The sequence below is a fragment of the Triturus cristatus genome, chromosome 8 (assembly GCF_964204655.1).
Source record: "Triturus cristatus chromosome 8, aTriCri1.1, whole genome shotgun sequence".
NCBI lineage: Eukaryota > Metazoa > Chordata > Amphibia > Caudata > Salamandridae > Triturus > Triturus cristatus.
In genome coordinates, this window is record NC_140591.1 from 1,451,944,491 (window position 1) to 1,451,969,950 (window position 25,460).

General features: G+C 43.3%; 1 protein-coding gene across 3 annotated transcripts in view; it reads left to right on the forward strand.

Annotated features, from left to right (window-relative positions):
• The first annotated feature begins 1,137 nt into the window (after positions 1 to 1,137).
• ALG8 (ALG8 alpha-1,3-glucosyltransferase) overlaps positions 1,138 to 25,460 on the forward strand; it is a 98,456-nt gene continuing 74,133 nt past the window's right edge. Inside the window, exons 1-4 of one of the 3 annotated variants that reach the window (XM_085623244.1) lie at positions 2,231 to 2,323; positions 11,697 to 11,775; positions 17,627 to 17,761; positions 17,876 to 18,069. In XM_085623244.1, coding sequence (XP_085479370.1) covers positions 17,966 to 18,069 — 104 coding nt within the window. In that variant the 5' untranslated portion in view covers positions 2,231 to 2,323; positions 11,697 to 11,775; positions 17,627 to 17,761; positions 17,876 to 17,965. Of the gene's footprint in view, positions 1,157 to 2,158; positions 2,324 to 11,696; positions 11,776 to 17,626; positions 17,762 to 17,875; positions 18,070 to 25,460 lie in introns of those variants that run through there. The other 2 variants (XM_085623243.1, XM_085623242.1) reach the window with 2 other exon arrangements.

The window sequence follows — 25,460 nt, forward strand, 5'->3', positions numbered from 1 at the left end:
CGGCGCTCATGAGTCAAGGCCGCATTAGTGTTGCCCAGGAGACAAAAAGCGCGTTGGACCCACAGCGAAATCTCCTCTGGATTAAGGTCCGTGCCATCCAGGCGAGCTGTTTCAGCTAAATCAAAGATGCGGGCCAGTGGCCCCACCAAATCAAGCAGTTTGTCTTGGCAGGAGGACCAAGCTTTGTCCACGCCTTTGCGCGGATCCTTGCCAAACTTCGAGAAGAAAGTGAGGAGAGGTTGATCAATGGCAGGGGTAGAAGTTATGTGAGAAGGGAGAGAGGGCTTGGGACACTCGGACTTTAATTTAGCCCGGACAGTTTTGTGTAAAGGGAGACGAAGTCTGGAGGTTATATACTCTCCGACATGGTCAATAGGGAACCATTCGGTAGAATTAGGATGCCTGATAGAAGCAGGGTCAAAAAGAGGGGTACCTTCAGGATCCAGCACCGGCTCCGATGCAAAAGCGTCCAGTTTTAATTTCTTAGGAGGGGATGAAGGATTTACAATATCAAAAATATCATCAAGGTCAGTGGCGTCACCCATATCATCATCTGTATCGTAAATTGTTGAAATGACCAATTTCTGTGGTACCTCCGGGTTGTTGGACTTAGCCTTACGTTTACCAGCTACACTTTTTAACCCCTCCTGAATGGAGGCCTGGGAGGAACCACGTCCTCTGTCATATGTGAGGAAGACTCACCAACCACTTTTGACGCCAAAGAAGAAACCTTGGAGTGTACCACTGTAAGTTTTCTGCTATCCCCCGCAGATTGGGCCATTGCTTTGGTCATTATACTTAAGAGAGAGTTCTCCATAGTCTTGGAAAAACACTTCATAGAAGCTTCGACAGAAGTCTCCACTGAGGAATTAATAAAAGAGCTCAAATCTTCCTTGAACTCTTCCCCTTCATTGTCATGAGGCTCATTAGAAACCTGCATTGTGAACATAAACTGGGAGCCTGCTCAAAACCTGACAAGAAAGGGTTAATGTGTAGAAATAAGGAGTGGGCGTATGAAAATGAAGAAACCCCTCCCCTTAGGGGGCGTGTGAAATATGCACGAGGGAATGAAACGAAGCGTGGTGAGGAGCCGGTAACAGCGCGTCGAGCTGAGGAGCCGTTCTGGAGCGCTGCGCCACAGTTGAGGCTTGGACCGGTGAGAGAGGCGTGCGAGGGGCAGGCAAAGCGTGCAGGGCGCGGGGGGGAACGAAAAGCTGAAAGGTGTATACGCGCGTGAGAGCGCGAAGAAACGGGAGCAACGAAGTTGCGCTACAAAGGCCAGTAGTACAGTAAACAGAACAATACCATGAAGTAATTCAAATTAATTCATATGAATGATAGAAAAAGGTACTTATCTTGACTGCGAGCAGCAAGAAAAGAGGGCTGTTCGCAGTCACGATAGACCTTATACTATTATCTAAGATGTGATTGGTCAGTATTTGCTTCTTTGTTTCCCATTGGCTGGTAGTTGTTTCTCCAAGCCTTCTGGGAATAGTAGTTTTATCTTGCTGCTATTGGAATAAAGCAAGAAAAGAAAAGCATAATAGGAGCCTCCGGTCTTGCCATAAAATTTCCTGCAGCTAACACGCCATCACGCATGTTTTGTGGACTTATCGCCAATCTGGCTGGTCTTTGAGAATGTTGCAGTGTGGTGTTGTCGTGGCTTTTTGTACGGGAACGCCTACTCTGCATCTCACTACCGATAGTTGCCGCGGGCATCTGTGGCGATGTTTTTTGTGGCTGCTATCGCAGGTAAACTGGTGCTATGGGCTGTTAGCACCGGCTTGTGAATGGGGGTGATAAATTTATCGCGACTTTGGCTGCGATAAAGTGCCGATAGCTCTGCGATAACTCCTTGAGAATATGTCCCATAGAGTATAACTTATAACGTTCCCTAAAATGTTCCAGAACTAGAAACGTGACAAACGCTACCTAATAAACTCCCCTGCTACCTATTACAAGAACTACAATTTGCGAGTGCATTTTCCATTAAAATATAATGACTATCGCTCCATATATTTTTTAATTTATTGGGAAAAAATGAAGACTCCAAATCAAGCAAGGATGACAACCCGCGGCGCAGATTGGGGTTAGTAGCAAAGTAAAAGCATGCATCGAGCTCCCCAGTCCAAGATGGCCGCCGTATTCGGACGAAGCAGCCTCAGGCAGTGTCAACGCTGCTGCAGATTAACTCCGACGTGTACGTCGCTTGTTTGAAATTGAAAGCGGTGATGGCGGTGTCCTCCTCGTCTGCCACAGGTGGCTGGTTTCTGACGCTTGCTCTCGGGGTGTCGCTCCTGAAGTGCCTGCTCATCCCTACTTAGTAAGGTTCTGCAAAGAGGTTGATGCCGGTTTTTTCATTGCTGTGGCAAAAGTGACCACGTACATCACGTGGTGTAGAATAGATCCTCCAGGCTGCGTGCTCACATTTAAACACAAACAGGAAGTTCCGTGCTTTTAGAGCACTCCTTGCAAGTTAGCTTGCACGTTTCCTCTAAGAGCCACAAGAGAATGCTGCAGCAGGGGTGCATTAGCAGTAATATTAAGAGATCACTTATATCAGCTAGACACCTGTGTGTCCAGTCTTAGTGTTTCAGTTAACAACCCTTTACAATGTTGGAATGGTAGTCCTCGTTCAATTAAATTAATTAGACTTAATTTATAAATGATGCTGATTTGTAATAGGAAAGATGCGGTAACCTTACTTAGAGGCAGACGAGCACAACAAGCTTCTGATCACCTTGATACATTTTGTCCTGTTCATTACATTATTTTCCCACCATAATTGTGTTCCCTGATACAAATTTAATGTCGATGATTTAGGGTGTCTCACTTGCCACTAACACTTCGCAGGATGATTCGTGTGCGTCAAGACACTGCGTATGCGGAGATCTCAGATTGAGTTGCATAGCACACTTGGAATTTCATTCTAAGCCCCCCACCCCCCTTTGAGCTTGGTCTTCTTAAAAGATATAACTCTGCTGGAGATTGACTTCATAGAATGTGATTACTGCTCATACTGTATTTGAGTTCTAATCCCTACAGTCACCTCCTTGAGTAAGCCTTGACTGCACACTATTGTAAATTTTGAGTGACAATTTTAGAAAATGAACAATTCTGGTATCCAAATGAATGGAAATTGTCAAGCTTTGAAGCACCAATGGTAAATATCAGTATCTCTCTCGCATTCTGCCACAGGCCCTGGTTCAGTGGGAACGTTTTAGCCAAGGAACTAGGATACTTGATGTCTAATCACGCCTACCATGTTGCCTAATTTATATGGTCTGGGCCATCACTTTTTGAGCCCATTTCTCTGCTCTCTTTGGCAAGTTTAAGAGTGTTTAGAATCGGTGTAAATGCTGCTAGTAGGTGTGTGGTTAAACAAAATGGACTCGATGGCGCCTCGTTGTGTCCAGTCTCATGGTATATTCACCAACATGCAATGTGGTGGTAAATGTATAGCTTTCTCAGAAAGCAGCAGTGTGCTGCAGATTTGGGTCTACAACTTTATCAAATTGTTCAGTCCTAGTCAAGGCGTAATCTCCTTGTGCCTCTGTCCACCTATGTGGAAATATGTCAGCACCATGTAACAAGATTAATGGGAGAAATTAACTCTAAGGGCATACTCCCAAGACAGGTCCCCAACATAGTGTATTTATTTACAGTTGATCTTCAGGTGGCTAGATTTGCCTCTCAATAACTGAAGGTGCTCAAGAAGCTGATTTGTGCAGGACCCCTCCAGTGTTCTTCCACCTTGCCATCAAAAGGTTGTTCTTTTACAGCTTGATAGAGCTTAATGAATGGGAGGTACCTGTCCTTTTAGAGGGTTAAAGGTGGACGGGAACCAAAATGCGGGACAATGGATGGCCCACAGTGCCTCTGTGCAGGTAGCATGGCAGGAGCAATGATTGTAGGACAAATCTGCAAAATGTGAGATGGTTGGCCACCCTACAATAATCACAATCTGGGTCCTTGTGCCATTAAAGTGCATTCATAAAACTTGAAATTATACCTTGATTATGCAAATTTAAAACTGTGCACTTTTGTTAAAACTCAGCAACACAATAGATACTATTCTAATACCAATTATCAATAGATCAACCTGGATGACTTTATGACAGCTGATAATCTCAACAACGTGATATGCCCTTGGAAGGTCACTTTAGGTTCTAACTTGCCAAATGTGAGTAGCTCGAGTCCAAGTTCTCTTGTTGCATGTTGAGATTTGTAGCCCTGTAATACCAGTAGTGCAAGTTACAGAATTAAAAAAAAAATCATGGAATGGCTGAGCTTCTTGCGTATAGATCTGTTAAACTTGAGAGCTCTGCCATTTTGCCCCACATCATCACCAATGCAGTATTTCCTAGTGGTGGTCATTCTGGAAGCTGTAGTTCTGTTTGCTTCTGGCAGGTTCACCCCGAAACTTTTTGCTTTTTATTGGTGACTTGGTGTAGTGATTTTTGGTTTCTGCGCACTTTACCGCTGTGTCCCAGGGTAAAGTGCGTGCGTGTTGTGAGGTTGGCCTGCCCTCCCATAGGAATGCATGGGGGAATGTATGTGTCCTGGTAGTTCCTGATGCGTGGGGTGTGCAGGCCCGAGTTTGGTATGTGCGGACTCGTGTGATTGAATGCTGCGCGATGATGTGTGCGGCGTGCATGTACCTAGTGTGGAAGTGCCACTTCTAGAAGTGGGCACTTCGGTGTGCAGTGTAAAATGTGTGGCTTGTCTGGCGATTGGCTTGTGGAGGTCATGTGACGGGCTAGGGATTCCCCAGAGTCAGGAGGAGTCACCCAGTGGTGAATGGGAGCTTAGCATACTGATGGCTGGGGAGGAGTACACCTGGGTCCTGAATAGGACAGGGCTTTCCCCACACAATGCTGGCTCCGGCCCCTGTGGTGCGTCTGATGACCCTGGCCCTGCCAGTGAATAGGGAGAGGGGCTGAGCAAAACAAAGTGCTCAGGAACCTGTTGTAACTGGTTCGCCCCGTCCCTGCACCTTCAGACAAAGACTTTTACTGTATAAAAAGGGGCTGTGTCCCCTTACAATTTGTTCTCTTGCAGGATCCACTTGAGGGGGGGCCTGCTGCTGCTGGGCGCCAGGAGAGACCGCCACTGAGGACTGCCTCCCTGCTGGAGGGCCCTGTGAGCTGGCTCTGGGCCCAGTCTTTGCCCCCCTGCTCTTTGAAGACTTTGGCTGGACTTGCTTTCTTGCCCAAGGGCCTGGAAGCGCTTTTTACATATAGCGCTAGGAGCGCTCCATTTGTGGCCCCAGCAGCGCTGAGCTGCGATCCCTGCCAGGGGAACCCCGACGTAGGGATTCCCCCGCTTGCCGATTTGAAGCGGGTGCCCACCCTGCATTGTCGTTGGCGGGTGCCCACCCCGCTTATTGGTTTATTTCGTTGGCGGGTGCCCACCCCGCTTATTTGTTTTGCTTGCGAGGGAGCCTACCCCTCTGACGGCCGAGAATCACCGCTGCAGCCCGGACCGGAAGTCAGGCGGGCCGGGGGCGGCCCTCCGGGACAACCGGAACGGAGAATAGGAGGGCGGGAGCCTACCCCGCCTCCTACGAAGTGTCGCGGCTGCTCAGGGCCCCGGAGCAGGCAGGAGCCTACCCTGCGCCCCGGGGCGCTCGGCCCAAGAGAGGAGTGCGGGAGGAGCTGGTGCGGAGGGGGCGTGAGGCACATTGTCGGTGCCTGCCCCTCTGCGTTAAGAGGAAGCCTTCCCCCCCCCCCCCCCCCCCCCTGCAGCGGAGAGAGAAGACGACGCGGGAGTCCCCAGAGGCAGCCCGGTAAGTGCAAAGGGCTGGGGGACTCCGCGCATGTGTTGAGGGGGCATTGTCTGGTGCTCAGAGCCCCGCGGCTCCAACGTGGGGGACATTGTAGTTTCTGGGCGCGTGGCGCTCCAACGTGGGGGACATTGTTCTTGGTTTCTGAGCGCGAGACGCTCCAACGTGCTGACAGTGGTTCCGAGCCCACGAGGCTCCAAGGAGGCCAGCAGTGGTTGCGCAGAGCGCTCAGAGCGCTCCAACGACGGGGCAAATATTTGTTCAGAGCCACGAAGGCTCTAGGGGGTATTCTTTTGGCAGAGCCCAGGAGAGGCTCCACGAGAGCAGCAGATTTGTCTTGAGGGGCACAGTGGTGCCCACGCTCATTCCTACAGCTGCCCAGCACTTAGTGGGCAGCTGCCACGTTTAGGTTGGGGGGTCTTTACGCTTTTGGCTTGCGCAGCTGGCGCAGTTTGACTGGGACAGGGCGTCCTAGCCCCGACAAGGCCAGTGGGCCTAGGGACTACCACAGGTGGTGGCTTATATGAGTTCTTGCGCAATTGTTCCTAACCTGCACCTCTGAATGTTTTTATGCATCATGTGTTTTGCTAACCTGCACCTCTGAATGTAATTTTTGATGCGTCATGTGCCTTGCTTTACACCGCTGAATGTATTTTATGCATCATGTGTTTTCCTTCCCTACACCTCTGAATGTTTTAGGCATCATGTGTAATGTGCGTTTACCCCTACAGGTGTTGTGATACTTAGGTGGTTGTGTGTTGTCTCCTAGTACAGGTGGTGCTAGTGAGGTCCTAGTTCCCTGCGTGACATTCTCCTAAGGAGGTTAGGGTTGCGTAGGTGGTACTTCCCCGATACCAGTAAGTACTGGTTGTGTGCTGTATATGTTATTTTGTGCTACAGTAATTTTATTCCTATGTTCTAAGTGCTATTTCTAAAAAGTGCTAATTCCTGACAGTGGTCCATGTGGCCCTGTCCCCTGTACATATAATCCCTTGTAAATTCTGCCCGTGCCTGTTGGCACATTGTAAAGTGTGTGTTTTTATCTAATGTGTTTTGTATAATACAAAGGTTATTTTTATAGAATACCTTGTGTGGAGTTTCCTTTGTGGTGGGCCTTGGGTGTTGTTGCTGGGTGCGCGCGCAAACGCTTTACACATCGCCTCAGAGATAAGCCTGACTGCTCGTGCCAAGCTACCAAGGGGGTGAGCAGGGGTTATCTTTGGCGTGTACCTTCCTTGCCCTGACTAGAGTGGTGGTTTCTGCCTGGCTTTGGCGCAAGCCCTAGCCAACCAGAAATCGCCAGTTCTAACAGCTTCCATTTAACTGATCAGAGTAACACGCACAATAATGAGGATTTGTAAATGAAACATCTATTGCATTGAAATGCAGTGATTATGATGACATGGAGTGAGGTGGGCTCCTTAAATACACACCCTGACTAGAAATAAGTGTTACCTCTGTGACCCTTTCCTCTTTAAGTTATCAGAGCCCTGTGCTGATCACTGGGCATGAACTGCTCGAAGAGCTTTCTCTGTCATGAAGCGGCTCGTTTTCTTGCTCCCCGCTGCTGTCCACTACCCCTATCACCATTGGGTGTAGGAATGCACACTTTGTTGCAGTTGAATATTCTAGATAGCTTGCTGATCGGTTCTTTGACCATCATGCCTCATTAAGGATTTTCGCCCCATCTCATTGTGACTCCCACTTTTAGAAATCATTCCCTCTCCAATATTGCACTAATTTCTAGAGCTTGCAGTTGTAACGACTGAATAGGTCCATGGCTACATTTGCTTGCTAGGCTTTTTGGGTACCTGGTTCCTAAAATTTTCTCTCCTGCCTATTACTACCAATTGATTAGTGACCTTGTTTCCTCATGATGTTAAACATAAAATAATGTGGAAATTGCAGGTCCGGTATTAATGTCACGGGCAGCCATTTCCACACTGCTTTAAAAGTCTTTGGAATGTTGGCAGAATAGCCGTCACTTGTTTCTCCTGTTGTTACCAAAAAAAAGTCCACAAAAGGAAACGGCTACCAAAGACATTTACAGAAATCAGTGGGATGTGTGCACTGTTACTGGCAACCACCCAGTACTTTTTAAACATGTTTTAATTCTCCAGAGAGGGAAATATTACTAAGAGTCTGATCACAGATTCACACTTTCCTGAGCAAAACTTGTATTTTAATGCTTACCGGCTTAGAAAGTTCTCCCTGCACTACCATATTATCTGTGCTCTATATTGCATAACTCTGGTTGATGTCCTGAACATGCTAATGATTCCCTGAGTTATTCATTTTTTTTTTTTAAAACATACTTTATTGAAACCTCAGCCATGGAAAAACAGGGCATTTGCGATACATACGGTGTTTTGTTTTTTTGTTCTCATTTTATATAATATACATATTTGAACAGAGGATAAGGACTGGTTTACAAATGTAAGTCGCCCGCCTTGCGGCATTGGAGATATTTTCACATAAGTGGCCAAAAACGTGACATCAAGATCAATAATAACATGTATCTTTACGTTCAAACTAACTCTAATTTACTAACTAATCCCAACCCCCCTCCCGGCCCTCCCCCTTCCTGGTCTGTTGTTCCTGAGTCATATGTTCGTCTAATATGGTATTACCCTGGTATCATGCATCCTCTCCTGTCTAAGATCCATAGTGTGTGGTCTGGGGGGAACTAGCAGTATGTCCATGAGGACTGTCATGAGATTATTGTGTGGGATTGTGCTGTGTAGGGATTAGGTCTAATTGTTTGAATTCCTCCAGCATAACGTCCCACTCCATGGAGATAGGCAGTTTTCGCAACCCTCTCGCCTCTTCTCGGCGCAGTGTCGCGCTCTCAGCCCCCCCCCCCCTTCATTGTATCATGTCATTCTTCCAGCTAGACAATGTCGGGCATCTAGGGGATTTCCATCTCATAGTGAGGGCCCTAACGGCTAGTAGAAGGGCAAGGTCCAGGAAACGTCGTTGGACCTTCTGCTTTTTGTTATGTTTACGGAGCCCCATAAGACATTCTAGCGCTTTGTCTTGAACTGTCATATGTGTGACTATGACTATTCCCTGAGTTATTCATACGTAAGCCAAATGCCGGACTTTTGGTTGAAGACGTCCCATGAAAGTCAAATCTGCTATTATGAGGTTATAATCCTTGTGGTTAACCAAGTGGTTTTTAGCGGCATCATCTTCCTCAAGCGCCCTGTATTGATAACTTGGGCATCATGCTGGAATGCCGGGTTGTTGCTTTGTATGCCATTTAAAAATCTTGTCTTATATGGATCGATACCAGCTAGTATACACTATCTTGGCAAATTGGCCCTCATAGGCACCTTGTAAACCTAGCGAGGCCAGCATAATGTCCACCCAAGTCGGTAGCCTGATTGTACCTATGCTCAACATTAGAGCCCTGCACCAAGCTGTGAGTTGATACACTTGGGTTGCTTCTGCATCAGCTGGTTTGTACCATTCCATCAGGATTGTACCACTAGCATGTTGTTGGATGTTGAAATTCTTTTAATTGTCACACCTCAAATGCAGAGGGTAAAGCAGTTTGCTGATTGGAAGGCACTGCCGTATTTATCATAAGCAGTGTTTTATTTGGGAACCAAGCTTTATTTATAGGAGACATTTACAGGGACTCCATTCCTTCTTGTAGGAAAGGGGCCTCTCATCTTCACATTAGGGAGTAAGCCAAAAGTGTCTTTGTAAAGGACTCCTATTCAGGTTTCTAGTGAAGGCTGCCATACTTGGTTCATTTCACAAGTCTGAACTCAAGGTGTTCAAAAATTCTTTCCTTGAAATTCGATGGCCCTACTCCTCTTGTGCCTTGTGGTTGAATTTGGTTTGAGTGATTATGTTCACTTTGTCTGATCTGTAGTTGCAACTGGGGGTGGAACATTGAGTCAGTGTCGATAGACATGATAGGCCGTATTACCTCTGTGCTTTAAGAAAGGAGGCAGCCATTCTTCTTTTTATTTGCTTCACACTGGAACCAAGTATATCTCTTTTAAGGTTTGAGGAATCGGAGATGATTTCTGTGATTCAGGCAGAGACTCGTTGCTTGAGACTTTATTTTATGAAGTTTTTGAATATCTTTCTTAGGACCCCATCACAGATTATATTCCAATTACCTAACCAGGAGAGCACAAAAGATGTAGTATGTTCAATGCAATGACTAAGCTGCAGTAGAGGAAGGAACTATTTCACAATTATAAGTTCATGTTTTTAACAACTGTGGTGAATTGGGGAGCAAACAACAGCTCTTCATCACACTTTGCCTGAAGAATAGTAATGATTGAATGAGGGCCAGTATCTACTATTTTCTCTAGCCATTGGATAGGCAATCCTTCAGCTCTACTTCAGCCATTTACCAGGATTTTGGTCTTCGCTGCCATTTAGATGAAGGTGGTTGTCCTTCATCCACTGTGTAGCATTTGAAACAATTTCTGATTCTTTTTAGAAAAAAGACCTTTTGCCAGCTAACCAAGAACTTCTAAGAACGTAAAGCCCGCCCATTGCTTACCATTGGTTGGCTTGTCACTCTCATTTGCTTGATTCTTATTCAATAGTTTGCCTTGTCCATTGTGTGTTTGTCTCTTCCATAGAGCATAACCTCTTTATTTGTGTCCTTCGACTGTGCGCTTTTAGGGAACTACTTTTGTATTTTTGTTTAGCTGCTTCATGAGGTTGCATGTGTTTTCCAGTTCTCTCCCTCGTGCGTTTCTCCCTTGAGTTCCAAGTTGTTCTCTTGCATCCATGTGCTTCTCTAACTCCCTAAACCCCATGCCCCACATGGTGGCCAGCATGAACAAGAGCCATTGGCACAGCCAATAGGCCTCAAAGGCGAGACCTTTTGATTTGCCAATGCTTGTGTATTACCGTGGTCAGTATTGCTACTTGTCAGATGTGGAGTTGTATGGCATCTACATAGATTTGGAATTGTTGTTGTTAGTACGTGCTGATATTATGTGGCAAATGTTGACAAAACAGTGATGACAAAGGGTACAAAGAAAGAGTTTGGATGAACAAATGCTGACCTATCGCCAGACGTAGGGGTGTTTTTGTGAAGGTATAAAAAGGTAAGGTATAAAAAGTGGGCATAATAGTATACAGGCAATCTTTCATCTTTTCTCAGACTGCTACTCCCCTAACTTAAAATAAGCATTGGCAAAGCCAGTCGGTCCCCTTTGGCTGCCAGCTTGTTAGTTTTGTCAATGCTTGTCTTGTTTTGCCATGTTGTTTTTCTTTTTTAGAACTTTATTGTTTTGGGACCTATTTACAAAAGCATTTTGGAGCACGTAAAAGGTCACTCATGTAGTACTCTTTTACATACTCTTGCATGTTTTTTTAAATTAGCCCCAAAACATCTAAAAAGGAAATAAAATGAGAATATTCATATACAGTTAGTACTAATAGAAAGACACGTCTTTGCACCTTCCCTAATAGGGAGTTGATGCTGTGGTCCGAAGAAGAAGGAGATAAAAAAACAGCATCTAAAAGTTTGTAAAAGAGTACCTCAGGAGTACGTTTTTATGTATTCCAAAGTGCCTTTGTGAATAGACCCCTTTGTGTGCAGATGCTCTTCGTGAGAGAACAGAATGCTGTCATTCCCAGCGAAGTTAGCCAATAGCTGTACTAGGCTTACCCACAGCCCCATGCTGGTGCTGCAGCGATTGCAAGAAAAATTTAAACATGACACAACAATGAAGAGGGCTGGCTGAAAGCCCTTGTACGGAACTATATCATGTTACTAGGTTTTGTCTAATGCCAGACTTAGAAAACAGTCACCACATATAAATTGTGAGAACTATAAAAACAGTGTCAAATTGTCTTCATTTCTGGATGTGTTTCATTTACTAAGAGATGCTACCCTCCTTGATTAGTAATGATGGTAATTCTATTACAGCCACTCTACAGATTTTGAGGTACATAGAAACTGGCTTGCCATCACTCACAGCCTACCAGTGTCTCAGTGGTACTATGAGGTAAGTCGTTTTCTTTGTATAATTCATTGTTTGTATTAGCTTTACAAAATCAATGTCTTTAGTTCCTTGTGATAAAGAATACGATATGCACCTATGCTTGATGAAGGGGATTACGTTGGACCTGGTGAAATCTAACCTCGTGCTCTCTTGCAGAGGAAATGTTGATATCATTTTTGCCCTATGCCAACTGCGATTGCCCAACTACCAGTCTGTATCATGCATTCATGATTTTTCTGATTGTAAATTCAAATTATTAGAAATAAATAAACATATATTTTTTAAAAGAATAAGAAATGCATCTCTTGCCTGTCGGTATGAAAATCCGACTTTTTGATTTGGTCTGTTTTCAAAGGAACCTGTTCATTGGGAACGGATGTCCAGTGCCAAAAATACAGTCCTATTTGTGTGGAACTCTGCCTCCTCTGTTTAGTTCTAAATGAATGTTGTGGTACTATTATGCTTACTTGCATATCATCATCTATTCTAGGGCACGTTTTGTGCACATTAAATGTTGCCTCTGAGGTACATAATACTGAAGCTTTGTCTTGTGGCAAATTCCTTGGGGTGTTGCATTAAGGCACTACTTTAATAAAGACTCATTGTAGGTGCAAAGTTAGGTCTGTATTTGGTGTCCAAGCTGCGACTGGCAAACATATTCTTAGTTTCAATGTATTTATCACATGAGGGCATATCAGGATGGTCTCCACTACCTCACTGCAGGGCCAAGTGCCTGTTTTTATGCACTTAAGCTGTGCAAGGTTGAGAACATACAATGGCTTACTGGATGGTCAGGTTTGTCCTTTCAGTATAATGACAAAGCAATGACTGATAAGCAAGAGGAAAGCGGTTTCCATAAATAATCAGTGTGACCCTAGGGTGTGTGGCAACGATGTTGGGTGGGGCATGCAAGGGAAGTCATGGGGCCAATACAGGTAATGTCTGGGCACTCACCACATAGTAAATGAACTAGAATTCAAATGAAGACTCCATGTATGTGGCGTGAATGTGACAGCTATATTGAGTAGGGAACGTCTCCTAAAATGGGAGATCATTAAAAGAATCATTGATAAGTGGACATAATCTTGTTTGAAATTGTCCTTATGATTCAGATATATAATCTCATATTGAAATAATTTACAAGGTGGTTAACCAAAGCAGGTTTCTACGTTCAGTCTGCAAAAGGCAAACTCAACCAAAGGTGAGGAGAGAGGTTGACGCATTAAGCCATCTTGAAAGTAAAAGAATTATCGAATAGTAATCACAGATATAAATGAAAGTTTAAGTAGTAGTGACAGCCCAGACACGATGGAAGATATAAAATTATACCTAAATTGCAAATTGGTGCTTTGATGTGATATCACCAGATAATAGTCACAGAGAGCTGAATAGTTGACATGGTGCCTGCCTCATGAGAAACCAATGAATGTACAGATGCTAAAGAACAAGCCACAGCGGGCAAAAATGACAACGCCCCCCTAGGGTGTGTACATTGGATGGAGCATTGTACTGCGATTTGACAGTGGAAATGTGGATGAACAAAGTATAATAGTTTGAATAAAGGGAGGAAGTCAATCTTCTCAGTTCAAGCTATGCTTGGTCGTGCAAGATCAAAAGATGACTCGAATGTTCAGCGTGTACTATCCTTGATTATATTGACAAAAAAAGAAACAATATAAAGAAAGTTAGGAATGAGTAGTAAGAGACAAAAATAGGAACTGAAGAATGCTGAACAGCACCACCTACTAAGGGATAAAAGAGCCACCACAAGCAGAAGCTGGGAAAAAATCGGTGGGCTTTATTAAGACGACCCATCCACCCTCAAGAAACCAGCAGACACATGGAAGCTGCATAGTCTTAGATAAGCATTCCAAGCCACCTTATTTAAGAATGGAATGTTGCTGCACAGAAAATGAAACCGCAATGTAAGATGTCACACAAGGTTAAGCTGATTTGAAGAGGTGTAATCAGAACGAAATATCATAAAGTTAAGAGAGTACTTCAATAAAAATGGAATTGTAATAACTGTTGAAATCAAAGATGACCTAATTGAAAATTACCTCCTTAATATGGACTGAAAATCGAAATTGAAGGCATACTTTTGTGCTAAGTTTTTTTGTGTGTGCATGTTGACTGTTGCTTGTTGATGACAGTAGAGAGACTCTCCTCCCCTATGTGATGGTATGACTGTATGTTCTCACTGTAATATTAAATAAATAAACCCGGTATTTGTAAAGCACGAACAATTACCCCTAAGGGTGTCAAGGCACTGGGTGCCGGTGGGAAGATTAAGCAAACTATTGCCCAGTGTCACATGGCGCTGGGCTAACCTGCCACCAGCGCCGGGGATCGAAACGTGAGCCCCAGTGTTCCGGAATCAGCTGCCCTGGCCTCTGCGCCACACCTGTTCCACACTCTGTCCAATAGTCGATGCTATTATGTTCCCTAGGGTAACTTTACTCCATATTACCCAGTAGTAGAGGAACATTGTTTCCCAGTATATCTTTGAGGAGCTTTATATGGGGAAAAAGACATGAGTGGGTCTCATCACTGAGGCAGTGACATATACTTGATGGATAACCTGGAGGTTAAGTCCATGATCTGGCTAGGGTTCAGTTCTCTGTTTAAATTATTTGACTGCGATAGCTAAAGGAGTGGTACCAGTAAGGATCTGGTTAGTGAATTTTCTCATGATTATAGTTCAGTGTTGCCTTATGTTATGTGTATCTTCTGCTTTGGAACCCTCCACCTCTCCTCTGTCCTTATAAGGGTGAAAGATGCTTCAAGGAATGGCATTCTTGTGGGAGTAGCAATAAACATTCATTGGGATGCCAGAATACCCAAACAAGAGTCCCAGGGAGGCTGGAGAGGTTGTACTGAATGAAGTAAGCCTATTTAACATTGGGCAGTTAGTAAGGGAAAGGAAGAAAATCGATGAGCCAGATTCACAAACTACATTTTGTAGTACATTAAATAGGTTTGTACAACAAAAGGCAATTCACAAGCCTAAGGCTGTAGACATTTCCCTCTCCTGTTTTTGTTTCTGCGGTGATGTCTGCCACAGTGGTAGAAATCTCCGCACATGTAGGTATACATGGAAGTAACAAGGGGTAGTGACTGAAAATGGGAAATAGTTAATACTAAATGGGGTTTAGGATAATTTAAGGAATGGGGTAAGGAGGAACATGCTAATACAAAACACATACCCACAAAGAGTAAGACAATTGCAATTCACTAAATACACTTATAAAGTTACTACAGCCCTAAAGGTGTCAAATTTGGCCTAACGGCTAGGGCGCTCCACCTCGGACCTGGGGGAACTGGGTTCGAGGCTCGGAAAATGACGCTGAACATCAATGTTATTCTGGGCAAATCGCTTAATCTCCCCGTGCCTAACAATGAATGTGTGTCCTCATGTAACGTAACTGGTGCTATGTAAAGCGCTCTGATACCCGATTGAATTCGGGTCAAGTTCGCGTTATATAAAACTCTGCAAAAAGAAAAAAAAAAAAATGAAAATGTACTCCAGCCCAGTCTTAGAGTAAGTCAAGCACCATGTATAGTCAATCACTAATAGTGCAAAATACTATCACAGACGTCATTGGAGGCAGAGCATTAAAATAACACCCCATAGGAACTAATGTTAAATAAATATAATTAGGTCACATCATCTATCTGTCTATCGATCTATCTATTAGATTACACATTAAAAAAATTTTTAATTATTATTTTCTAAATGTGAATGCTAAACTTAATTAAGAAATGACATTAAACTGTTTTTTAAAGGAGTAAAGCGTTTATATTGTTTACACATATTAAATACAAATGTTAATGAGGGTGAGTGTATTTTATAAATTATTATTTAAAAATTAATATTTATAATATTTATAAATGTAGTCGAGACCTGGCTTTCTCCGGAAGTAACGTGTGACTTCTTGTCCCACCACGTCTCGATAAGAGCTGTCCTGGAGCTGCCAGGCATTGAGACGCCACATAGGGTGGCGGGCACCACCAGCCTCAATAACGTGGAGTAGAATCTGGGCATAGTCAGAGATCCCACGTGGAAGTATCCGACCATTAGACACCAACAGTCCATCGGGAGTGGGCATTAATAGCAAGTCGATGCACACATGTGTATGGTAGGCGGTAGATGTCTGAGTGTACTGGTATTGTCTTGGATTCCAGATCCTCCACATGTCACACAAGCCCACCCATCCATTTTTGCAGCGCCCTGGCCCTAGCTGCTATGCCTGTCAGAAACCTGGCCAGTGGAGTTTATGGAGCGGTTCGGAACCATGTTAAACTCGCCCCAATAAGTGTCTGTCCCTGTGGGAGTCGCGACATCCAACTTAAGTGTCATCAGAAAAGTCTCCAATGCTGTAGGGCGTGCATACATACATACATACAAGATTCAGCGAATGGCCCTCCACCAACACAGTTGCAGCATTGTACCGACCTACAGAGTCGACCCACTATTGGGTCACTACCATGGGGAAAGTACGGCGCAAGAGGATTGCCACATCTCCAGAGCCCCGGTGAACCCAGCATAGTACACTCTGTCATAGCCCATTCTAGCTAAAAACTGAGACTTCGTACCCATGAGATGAGTCTCCTTCAGCATCAGGATAGAGGGGAGGAAGCACTGGGCCTTAAAGCAGCACCGCAGAACGCTTGATTTTATCTAGGAGACCATTGACATTCCAGGACAGGACACTAGGAATTTATGGTGGGGCATGTGATGTCAGTAGAAGCAGTAGCAAGAGGCCATAAGGGAACCATAAGTGAGGCCCGCATGGGAATACATAAAGGAAAAAGGTCTTGTGCCAATTATACAGAGCCAAGTTTATGTGACAACCTAAGGAAAAAAAGGCATAAACAATGACCAAACTAAAAACCAATATCTTGCATGTATCGTAGCATTAAACGCCCCTCTCCCCGAAGCATTTGCCACCCTACAACAATTACCCCAACTCAAACTTGGGTGTCTTGGATAGGTGTGGAGTGGCAGACCCCTCATGTATATAGGATCAGTGCAGCACAGTGCCTGAGACCACACAGCCAGTCATGAACTAGGTAACAAGAGGTTAAATAATGGTTGTATGCTAACATCCCAAGCCAGGTCAGTCATATTGCATTTAGATTAATCAATTATTCTTTTTAATGAAGTAGATATCAGGGAAAACAAATTGCAAATGAATGTTTACTTTCTATCTGTACTGTTGTAAAAATAGAATTAGAAACTCTTCTAGTAGTATACTGGGCGCTTTTTGTACTATTATTTAATTTGAAGAAAAGTAGTCTCAAATTGCTCATTGACTTTTCCGGAATGGAATTGTATTTTGTGAACAGACCTATGTACATATAGGTTGGTTAAAAAAATACCAAATCCGGAGGGTCTCAGAACTACCTGCCCAATTAATATTCATTAGTCAGTTTGCATTCACGATCCCCTGCTATTGGCCTTAGTCACTGGGAAGGTGGCATGTGAGGTTAATGCAGCTTTTTTCCATGAAGGAAATGGGACTTTGTTTAAAACAAAAAGTTTCATTGAGAGTCGACTCTCCCTGAAACTTTTTTCAAGATTCAGAAAGGTGAAGGGGTTGTGAATCAGTTACCACTCAAACTTGGGAGTCAGTAACTTTTCAGTATTTTGTGACTTAGATTATTGTTGCAAAACATTGATGTACAGTTTCAGAATCGCTATTTGATAGGGACACCCAAAACACGCGCCTTCCAAATAGAGATTCTAAAACCATTTTTAAGCCAGTTTAGTGATCCAAAAAACGTTTTCCAAATCACTGAATGAGTTTAGCTGAAAAGGTATATCAGTGTTTGCAAACCATCTCTTTTACAGATTCTGTTGGTTTGGGAATGCTGAAGCCCTTCATACTTAAGGCCCCTAGGCTTTACCTGTCCTAGTAGTGGGCTTGATAGTGGTTTTCTTCTCCAGAGGTGCACGTCTCCTAACAGCGGTGTTCTTCAAGCTCAGGTTTGATTACCAATCTCCTTTCTGATCAAAGCTTACAGTATGTCTCACAGTGTAAGTCTTCAAACATTCGCAAGATTGGAGCTCACTCACGCTTTGTCTCTCCCTCTCTGGCAGGCGACTTCCGAGTGGACGTTGGACTACCCTCCATTCTTTGCCTGGTTTGAATATGCCCTTTCACACCTGGCAAAATACTTTGATAAGGAGATGTTGGGGGTGAAGAACCTGAACTATGCGAGTACTGAAACTGTGCTTTTCCAGCGATTGTCTGTTATCATTACTGATATCCTCTTCATATATGCAGTCAGTGAGTAAGTACCTGAGCATCCATCCTGTTATGTTTCTGCACTGTATCAATGGTTACCGATTGTTTTACAGATTGACAATGCATATGTTCATTAACATTTTCCTTTAAAATCTAAATTAATATATTTTAACTTTTCAGGGCTTCAGACACCCACTGTTTCAAGTACTGAGGCTCTGGAGCTAAAAAAAACCCTTGTTTTCCAAATTGTTATAATCCAGGAGCAAATGGAGAGTGCCACTTACACTTCTTGCTCCCTTTTAGACATTGATAAGTATTGCTTGTTTTTGTTTGACTTAAACAAGCAAAGAAAAACAAACTAGTTTACAAGCATTTAATCAGAACTGCCACATTGTGACTGCCGGTGAAGTATTTACACAAATAAATAGCAAAGAATATCATGTTCTGTATTGGCCAAGTGCCTATCCTCTATAATCAGCAGATCGTGGTTAATCGATGTTTAATGTCCTTTCGTGCTCTGAAGTGACTACTGCTAAAAGGTGGAAACATCAGGCACTGTGTTTTCCCAAGAAGATTCATTAAAATGTAATCTTGCTGTGTTCCTGGCAGTATGCAGGGTGGTGTGGTATCTGGCTATTGTACCTGAAAACTGGAATGGATCTTTATAAGTTCTAGATTATATAAAAGCAAGGTTGCTGAATAGACCTTTGTCCACATTGAGCCCACTTGGTGTGATTTTCACCCGAATAGTATTGACTGCATTACAAGACTGAGCAGAAAAGATGAGATGCTTCTCTATGAACTAAGGGGTTTCTAGAAGAAACAATCTGAAATCTCGAATTATTGTATATTAGCAAGTGAAACATGTTTGCTTCTCAAGAGCGAGCCACCAATAATGCATGGGTACATGCACCCTGAATTTGTGTTCATCACTGTTTTCCACGCACTCTAGTACACACTGGAAAAACTAAGGGTTCAGTACAACATTCTGAGGGGCATTCAGTTGAACAGAGATCCCTTCATTGCCTGACATTTACTCAATCTGTTTATTGCTAACCTTCTCACAGAGTTGGTCCATACTAATAGATTTCCACCTAAAAAGCATTTTAAACAAATGTCTGTATTCTATTATGTAGATGGCATGATAACAAGAGGGCGTTACTCATTGACATTGCAGAACTTTCTGGATGTGGTTAGGGGATTATTGAGGGGCAAAACTTCATAAAGTTACCTACTGAAGTCAATATTAATGAAATTTGGATAGTTCTCCACAAGACTAGGATACTAAATGGTATATAACTTGCCCTTTACCACAGTACTGTCACCTTCGCTTATTAAAGGATGACTGATTGTTTTGGAAACACTGTCAAAGGAATAATGGAACGGCAAAATAGAATCAGCAAATTTTTTGGGAATCTTTCTTTACAGCTCTTGCTTATTGTATATAATATGATAGTTGCGTCTCTATATTAAATATTGGACATTTGTTTGGTGATCTGACCGTAAGGGGTATAATGGATGTGATTTGAGAATAACTTGTGAGAAGCCAAATTGAGCCTTCCAAAATGCATTCCCATTCAGGCCTTCTGACTGGAGTTGTCCCTATGTTCAGCAAAAGCCATGGCACATCAGTGATAGATGGGATTTCTTTATATAATTGACTGTTTCTGCCCTAACTCATCGTTGGGACTTTATGGAAACAATTTTGGCTTCATTAATGGGTTTATCAGCATCTTTAATCAAGGGGATGAATTGTCTGTCCACGATTTTCTGATTGGTGCAAATTTAACTAATACCAATGTAAATTTATTTAAATGTATTTTTACACCGGTTGTAGTTTGTTCCAGGACCCGTGCTTCTGTAGGTAAAAGTTCCTACATTGTGGACTTGGAGAGAGTCAACCCAGTTAGTGTTCCAGTTTATTGTGCTTAGTTTGACCTAGATCTTATTTAACTATTTTTGCTTTTCCATTTAAACCAGACCCCTGTTCAGGATTGCACTGGCTCTTGGTATAGCTCTCAGTGAAAGAGTCACCTTTATACATTTTTCAGATCTGAATAACGAAACGTCAGAGCACTGGCTTATTAACTTTAAATTTGTATAATCGGTGGTATTCAAATTTGTTACTTTTGTATTCTGCAACATTAATAAGAATGGGTTTGATGAAGTAATAAGAGAATCTTCCTTAATGGTAGATTTATATATGTAAATATTGCAATGTTTCTGCAGCATTGCCATGCCCTGCTCTGCTGTGTCCTTTCATGCCCCGCTGACTCCTGACACTGTGTTTCCCTCCCCGTCCTGCTCACAGAGGATATCTGCCCCAGTATTCAAAGCGCATGGGCCTGATAGGACCTGTCTACCTGAAAAGTAAAGTTAAAAAGATGCATCTCCAGCACACCAGTAGCTGTAAAGGCAATTTCTAGTACTGCAAAGTAGAGGTCCTGCACCGTGTTGGATTTGGCCTCCCATATCTTCCCGACTCCGGAGGGACATAGAGATTTTACCATGGGTCTTATTGCTGTGTTCTGTTCTGTTGTCTGTGGCTGGCCAATCTGATTCCCGAATCATTGAAATGGTTCCTTTGTCCCTTTTGGTCTGGAAATGTTTTAAGTCACAGTTGACATTTTATTTTTAAATAGTATTTGCGTGTTCAAAATGTGTGTCTGTTCCTTACCACCAGTGTTGTGGGTGCTACCACCAAATGCAAATGGTTTGTTTTGAGATATGGGCACCTGAAGTTAATTTCCCCTGTGGAAGCCTTGGAAGTGTCACCTTTGTAAAGACTGAGAGACCATATAGATCCTTAACTGGTCTCCTACATGTAACTGTGTACAGGGCACCGGACTATGTAACGATTGGATCTCCTGGTAACCTTGGCAACCAAGCACAGAGGCTAAAAGTGTTGGAGACATAGGTGATACCCAATTTAGTTTGAGCAGTGTTTGTTTGGGTTTCTGCATTGTTTGGGACTGTTTCATGTGAAAATCTGCAACAGACTTAAATCCACCATGTTGTCCCAACTTGCACTCCGTTCCACAGGGAAACTCGTACAGAGGGTAGATGGATTGTCTCAAACCTGATTTATGTATTTCTCTGTCTGGCACCTCTGCCCCATTAAAGTACTCTAAAAGGGGCCTTAAAGATGTTTAAAGAGGAATTAAAGCACCCTCCATATCTGACATATTAATATAGCATTACTCCCTCTGACTACAGCATATTGGGTATGCTGTGCTGTGACTGGTATGTATTGAGCCATGTACACTTGTGACATGTTGTTCTTTTCAAAAGGATGATCAATCCTTATTCAATGCTCACCCATTAGTTGTATGATTCATCACTGTGTTTGCTCATCAGTGGTGGACTGGCATACACTCAAGCTAGTGTGTGTACAAGGGTGACTGTAAAGTAAATGGGTCAGTCAGTTAAGTGAGAGACCGTTCCATTACTCGTGTCATGCCCAATGTAGCTCTAAGTGTATGAACTTCACTTGAATATATCACCTGAAAAATTGTGAGATGGGTACTAGATCATTTACTGGGACCCACCGCCACAAATCTAAAACTAGATGGGCATGTGTTACAAGCCCTACATGTCAGAAAGCATCAACATGTTTCAGCGTTTACAGAGCTCATAATGGTTACACTTATTCATCAGAACAAAATAATTTAAGGCGTCCTTTGACGATTGTTAGTCACTTACAAGTGAGTATGGAGAGTAAGCCAGAAAGTTATTATTTAGAGCATATCACATGATTCCAAGTCTTGATGTTGAGTGATCATTTGCAGAAACCTAGTGTCTCTGATACCCTACTTCTGTAATAGATAAGTGAGTGTTGCACTAGTCGTATTCACTCCTGAGTGAGCGAGCTGCCAGAAGAGGAATTCCTCCATCCTAGTGCATGATGTTTCAGCCTTTGTTACTGAGGAGGCACTGCATACCAACATAGAGACACTACACAGGATAACCGGTGTAACCAGAGTTCAGTAGTAGTGTTTCAAGTACCTTTGCCACACTGATAGGCTTGCATGAACAAAGAATGGGAATCCAAAGTTGTCCAAAGACAGTTAAGAATACCCACACCTTTCCCAGTAGGGGAATATGTTTGCCATAGAAACCCACATTCTAAACAGAAATTCTTGAGCTAAATGCTATTAAAAAAAAAGTCTAGGTTCATAGCTCGGGGCTCAAATTGTTCCGCTATGTTCTGTATTCCAACGATCCTATTTTACTAACCTATAAATAAGGACCCTTTGCTCCTATAATTCATACTTTTGATTGCACATTCAAGAGTTATTTACTGTCTAATACACGGTTTGATTTTCTATTACACTGCTGCCTCCTAGAGTGAGCTGTGGCTGCTTAGTTTCCCAACACCTGTAGAGTCCCGAGCCAAAAGAGATCAACCTACGTAACCAGTTGGACTGAATGAGCACTGGTAGTCCCTGGGAACCAGTAGTAATTTGCAAACTTTGTAATACTCTGAATGTGTTTAATAATGTTCTGTACATGTGGAAGGCCAGTTAAAAGATTGCTAATTTTCATCTGGGAGTGGTCAGCTGTGTGGAAGGTGACTGTAGACGAGCTGAAGAAAATATGTAACATTAATGTCTGAGGTCCTGTGGTCCGTTAAAGGACCACAAACAAGTTTGAGAGTTCTTCAGATGCTGGGAATAGTAATTGAATAGGTCCCTTAAATGTAGGGACCAGTGATAGTCCAGTCTCCCAGTGCCTGTATCCTAATTCTGCACCCTCCTTCTAGTATAAGTCTTTGGAATCCCTACCTTCCCTGGAGTCCCAGTTCTTATATCTGGGGATTGCCCTCCATGAATACAATCTGCATAGGAGGACAGGGTCAGGGGTTTTAGACGGAAAAGCTTAAGATTATGCAGTTTAACCATAAGTGGACCAGTGATAAAAGATAGGGAGATGGTAGAGAAGGAGACCATACATTGAGAGAGTTGGTTGAACTGGGCACTAGTTGAGGAGAAGCACAGCAATGCCATGAAAGCCAAGAAATTATAAACTGAAGACAGTCAGGGTAATCAAGGGCCCTATTATACCCTTTGCAGAATATCACCCAACCCCAGCTCACCCTATTGTCTCCTGCCAGATGGGGAGAATTACACCATAGGTGCAAATGTGCTGAGCTGGAAACCTAGTTTTGAGCTGGCTTGTTCCATGGAGAAGCTGAATGTAGGGGAGAATGAAGCATCACTACTGATTCCTCTTTCTCTTTGTGGAAATGAAGCCATTCTCAAGTTGGATGAAAGAGACCCCTTGCCCAATTCAATACCGTAAGAACTGTTGGAGATCTGGATGCAAGAGGTGAAGCAGGTTACAATGGCTGGTTGAAGGAGAGGACATCAATGAATTACAACTCTTCATACAGCCTATCTTGTAATGAATGTTACTTGCCTTGTTTGTGTTCTTTTTTTACTTGGACTTCTGACCCAAAACAACTGCTCATAGCTGTCGACAACTGATTAACAAATGGGAAAGTCTTGGAGTATTAGCAGCTGGCCAGACCTGTATGCGAAAAGTGTCCTCAGCAGCATAACCAGAAACCTCTGCGCTCACAGGCAGGACAGAAGCTCAAGCAGAATGGGTTCTCCAATCAGGGCCAGAAATCCAACTGGGGTAAGGATGCTTAATGCAGGGTAGATGACTGCTGTTTGAACCAATTTCTGTCTAGCCACATTAAGAGAGTGTCCGGTGCTCAATTCTAAAAAGTCTAGATAGCCAGTTTTCTATCCCACGTGGAAGAGTCCTTCCTGAGCCACCATGCGACCATACCTGGTTGCGTAGAACAGTGGGACTGATGAACAGATCCCAACTGTGTTTGTAGAGGGCCACCAACTAACTGTACTAATTGTACTCAGTGAAACTAAGACCATTAAGATGATAGTAGACAAACAAGTCATGGCCCTGGAGAAGTTCCACAGAGGAGTCCTGTGTCTGATAAGACTAGGAGTGTTGAAAACCTTTAGGCAGTCTCTGGCTTGGTGGTCACGGATACGTTTGTGAGGATCATGGTGAAAGTGAAAGAGCGTTTTGTTCTTGCACATTATTTCCCTGCATATGTGGTGCTCGAGCTTTGCATTGTGAATGCTGACCTAGCTTTGGCACCAATTGCCCCACCAGGACCATTTTGTAGGGGAGTCCTCATGACTGAAGCAGAAAATGAGTATCAAGGCAAAGTGCAGTTCTGACTTGGGGAATTTAATACCGTGCCAAAGAGGAACATGTATGCACACTCCACCGTCTACTCTAATGGATCAGTCAGAAGTTTGTGGGGGTCAGTTAGAGAGTCAGTCAAGGGGTCTCTAGGGTCCCTTGCAAAGATTTAGAGGGCTCATACCCTGTTGTGGTACTGTGAGGATGGTCAGGCACTACCGGAGCCCTGGCAGGAGGAACTACCTCTTGACGTTTTGGAGGATGGTGAAAGGTGGATAAAGTCTGGGTATCCCAATAAGCACTTACTTTGTGGATTAACATTACAGCATAGGCTGCGAACACAGCTAAAGTGTAAACCAGGTGGTATATTGCAACTCTGTGGCTAGACCAGAAGTGTCTCCCGCTGCAATGACTTCGAGTCTATTTCGTACACCTACCTGGGGAAATTTCTATTAAACCATTATTCAGTTCCCTATTTCTATTGTTTACTTGTGGTACCGGTTCGGTGACGAGGAAGTGTTGAAAGGTTGGAACACTTGATCTCAAGAGGCTGCTGAACACCAATAAATTCCGCTATAGGCTTTCACTTGAGAAAGCTGGTGTGAAAACTAAGACATCTGCTACTGAATAGGAGGAATATTTTAAGAGGCCTAGGAACCCCATGAACGTGGTTCAAAGATTCTGTCTGAAGCTTGTTAGGATTGTGAAGGAGCTCTGGTCAGGTTAGTTTCTCTCACATTTTCACTGCACTTGATCATGCTTCATTTGCTGATATTCTGGAGATGCCAGCTATTCTGTTTCACATTTTCATGCAACAGAATCCTGTCAAGACCTACTTTTAATTTGATACTTATGAGGAATTTTCTACTTCCAAATGGTTTGTCTCGATGAGACTGTTCGAGGGAGCGTTTTAGGGGCACAGGGGACCTTCACCGAATGTTCGAGGGAGTGATTTAGGGAAAAAAGGGGCACCTTAACTTGAGGCGGGGTGCCTGGGAACGCTCGCACTAAAAATGAAGGAAACAGATATGTGAGTCATGAAAACTAAGCCAAAAGGTTTAACAGATTTATTTAGTAGGTGCAACTTCAATAAACTTCAAGAAGAAGGCATAAAAATACAAAAATACAAATATAGTGACCTCGCATTCACAGAGAGTCATATGAATCAGAAGGCATTTCTACATGGAAGCATTGAAATCGTTAGAGGAGAGACATTTCAGAAAATGCAATTATTACGTGTGCAGAATACAAATCTCAAAG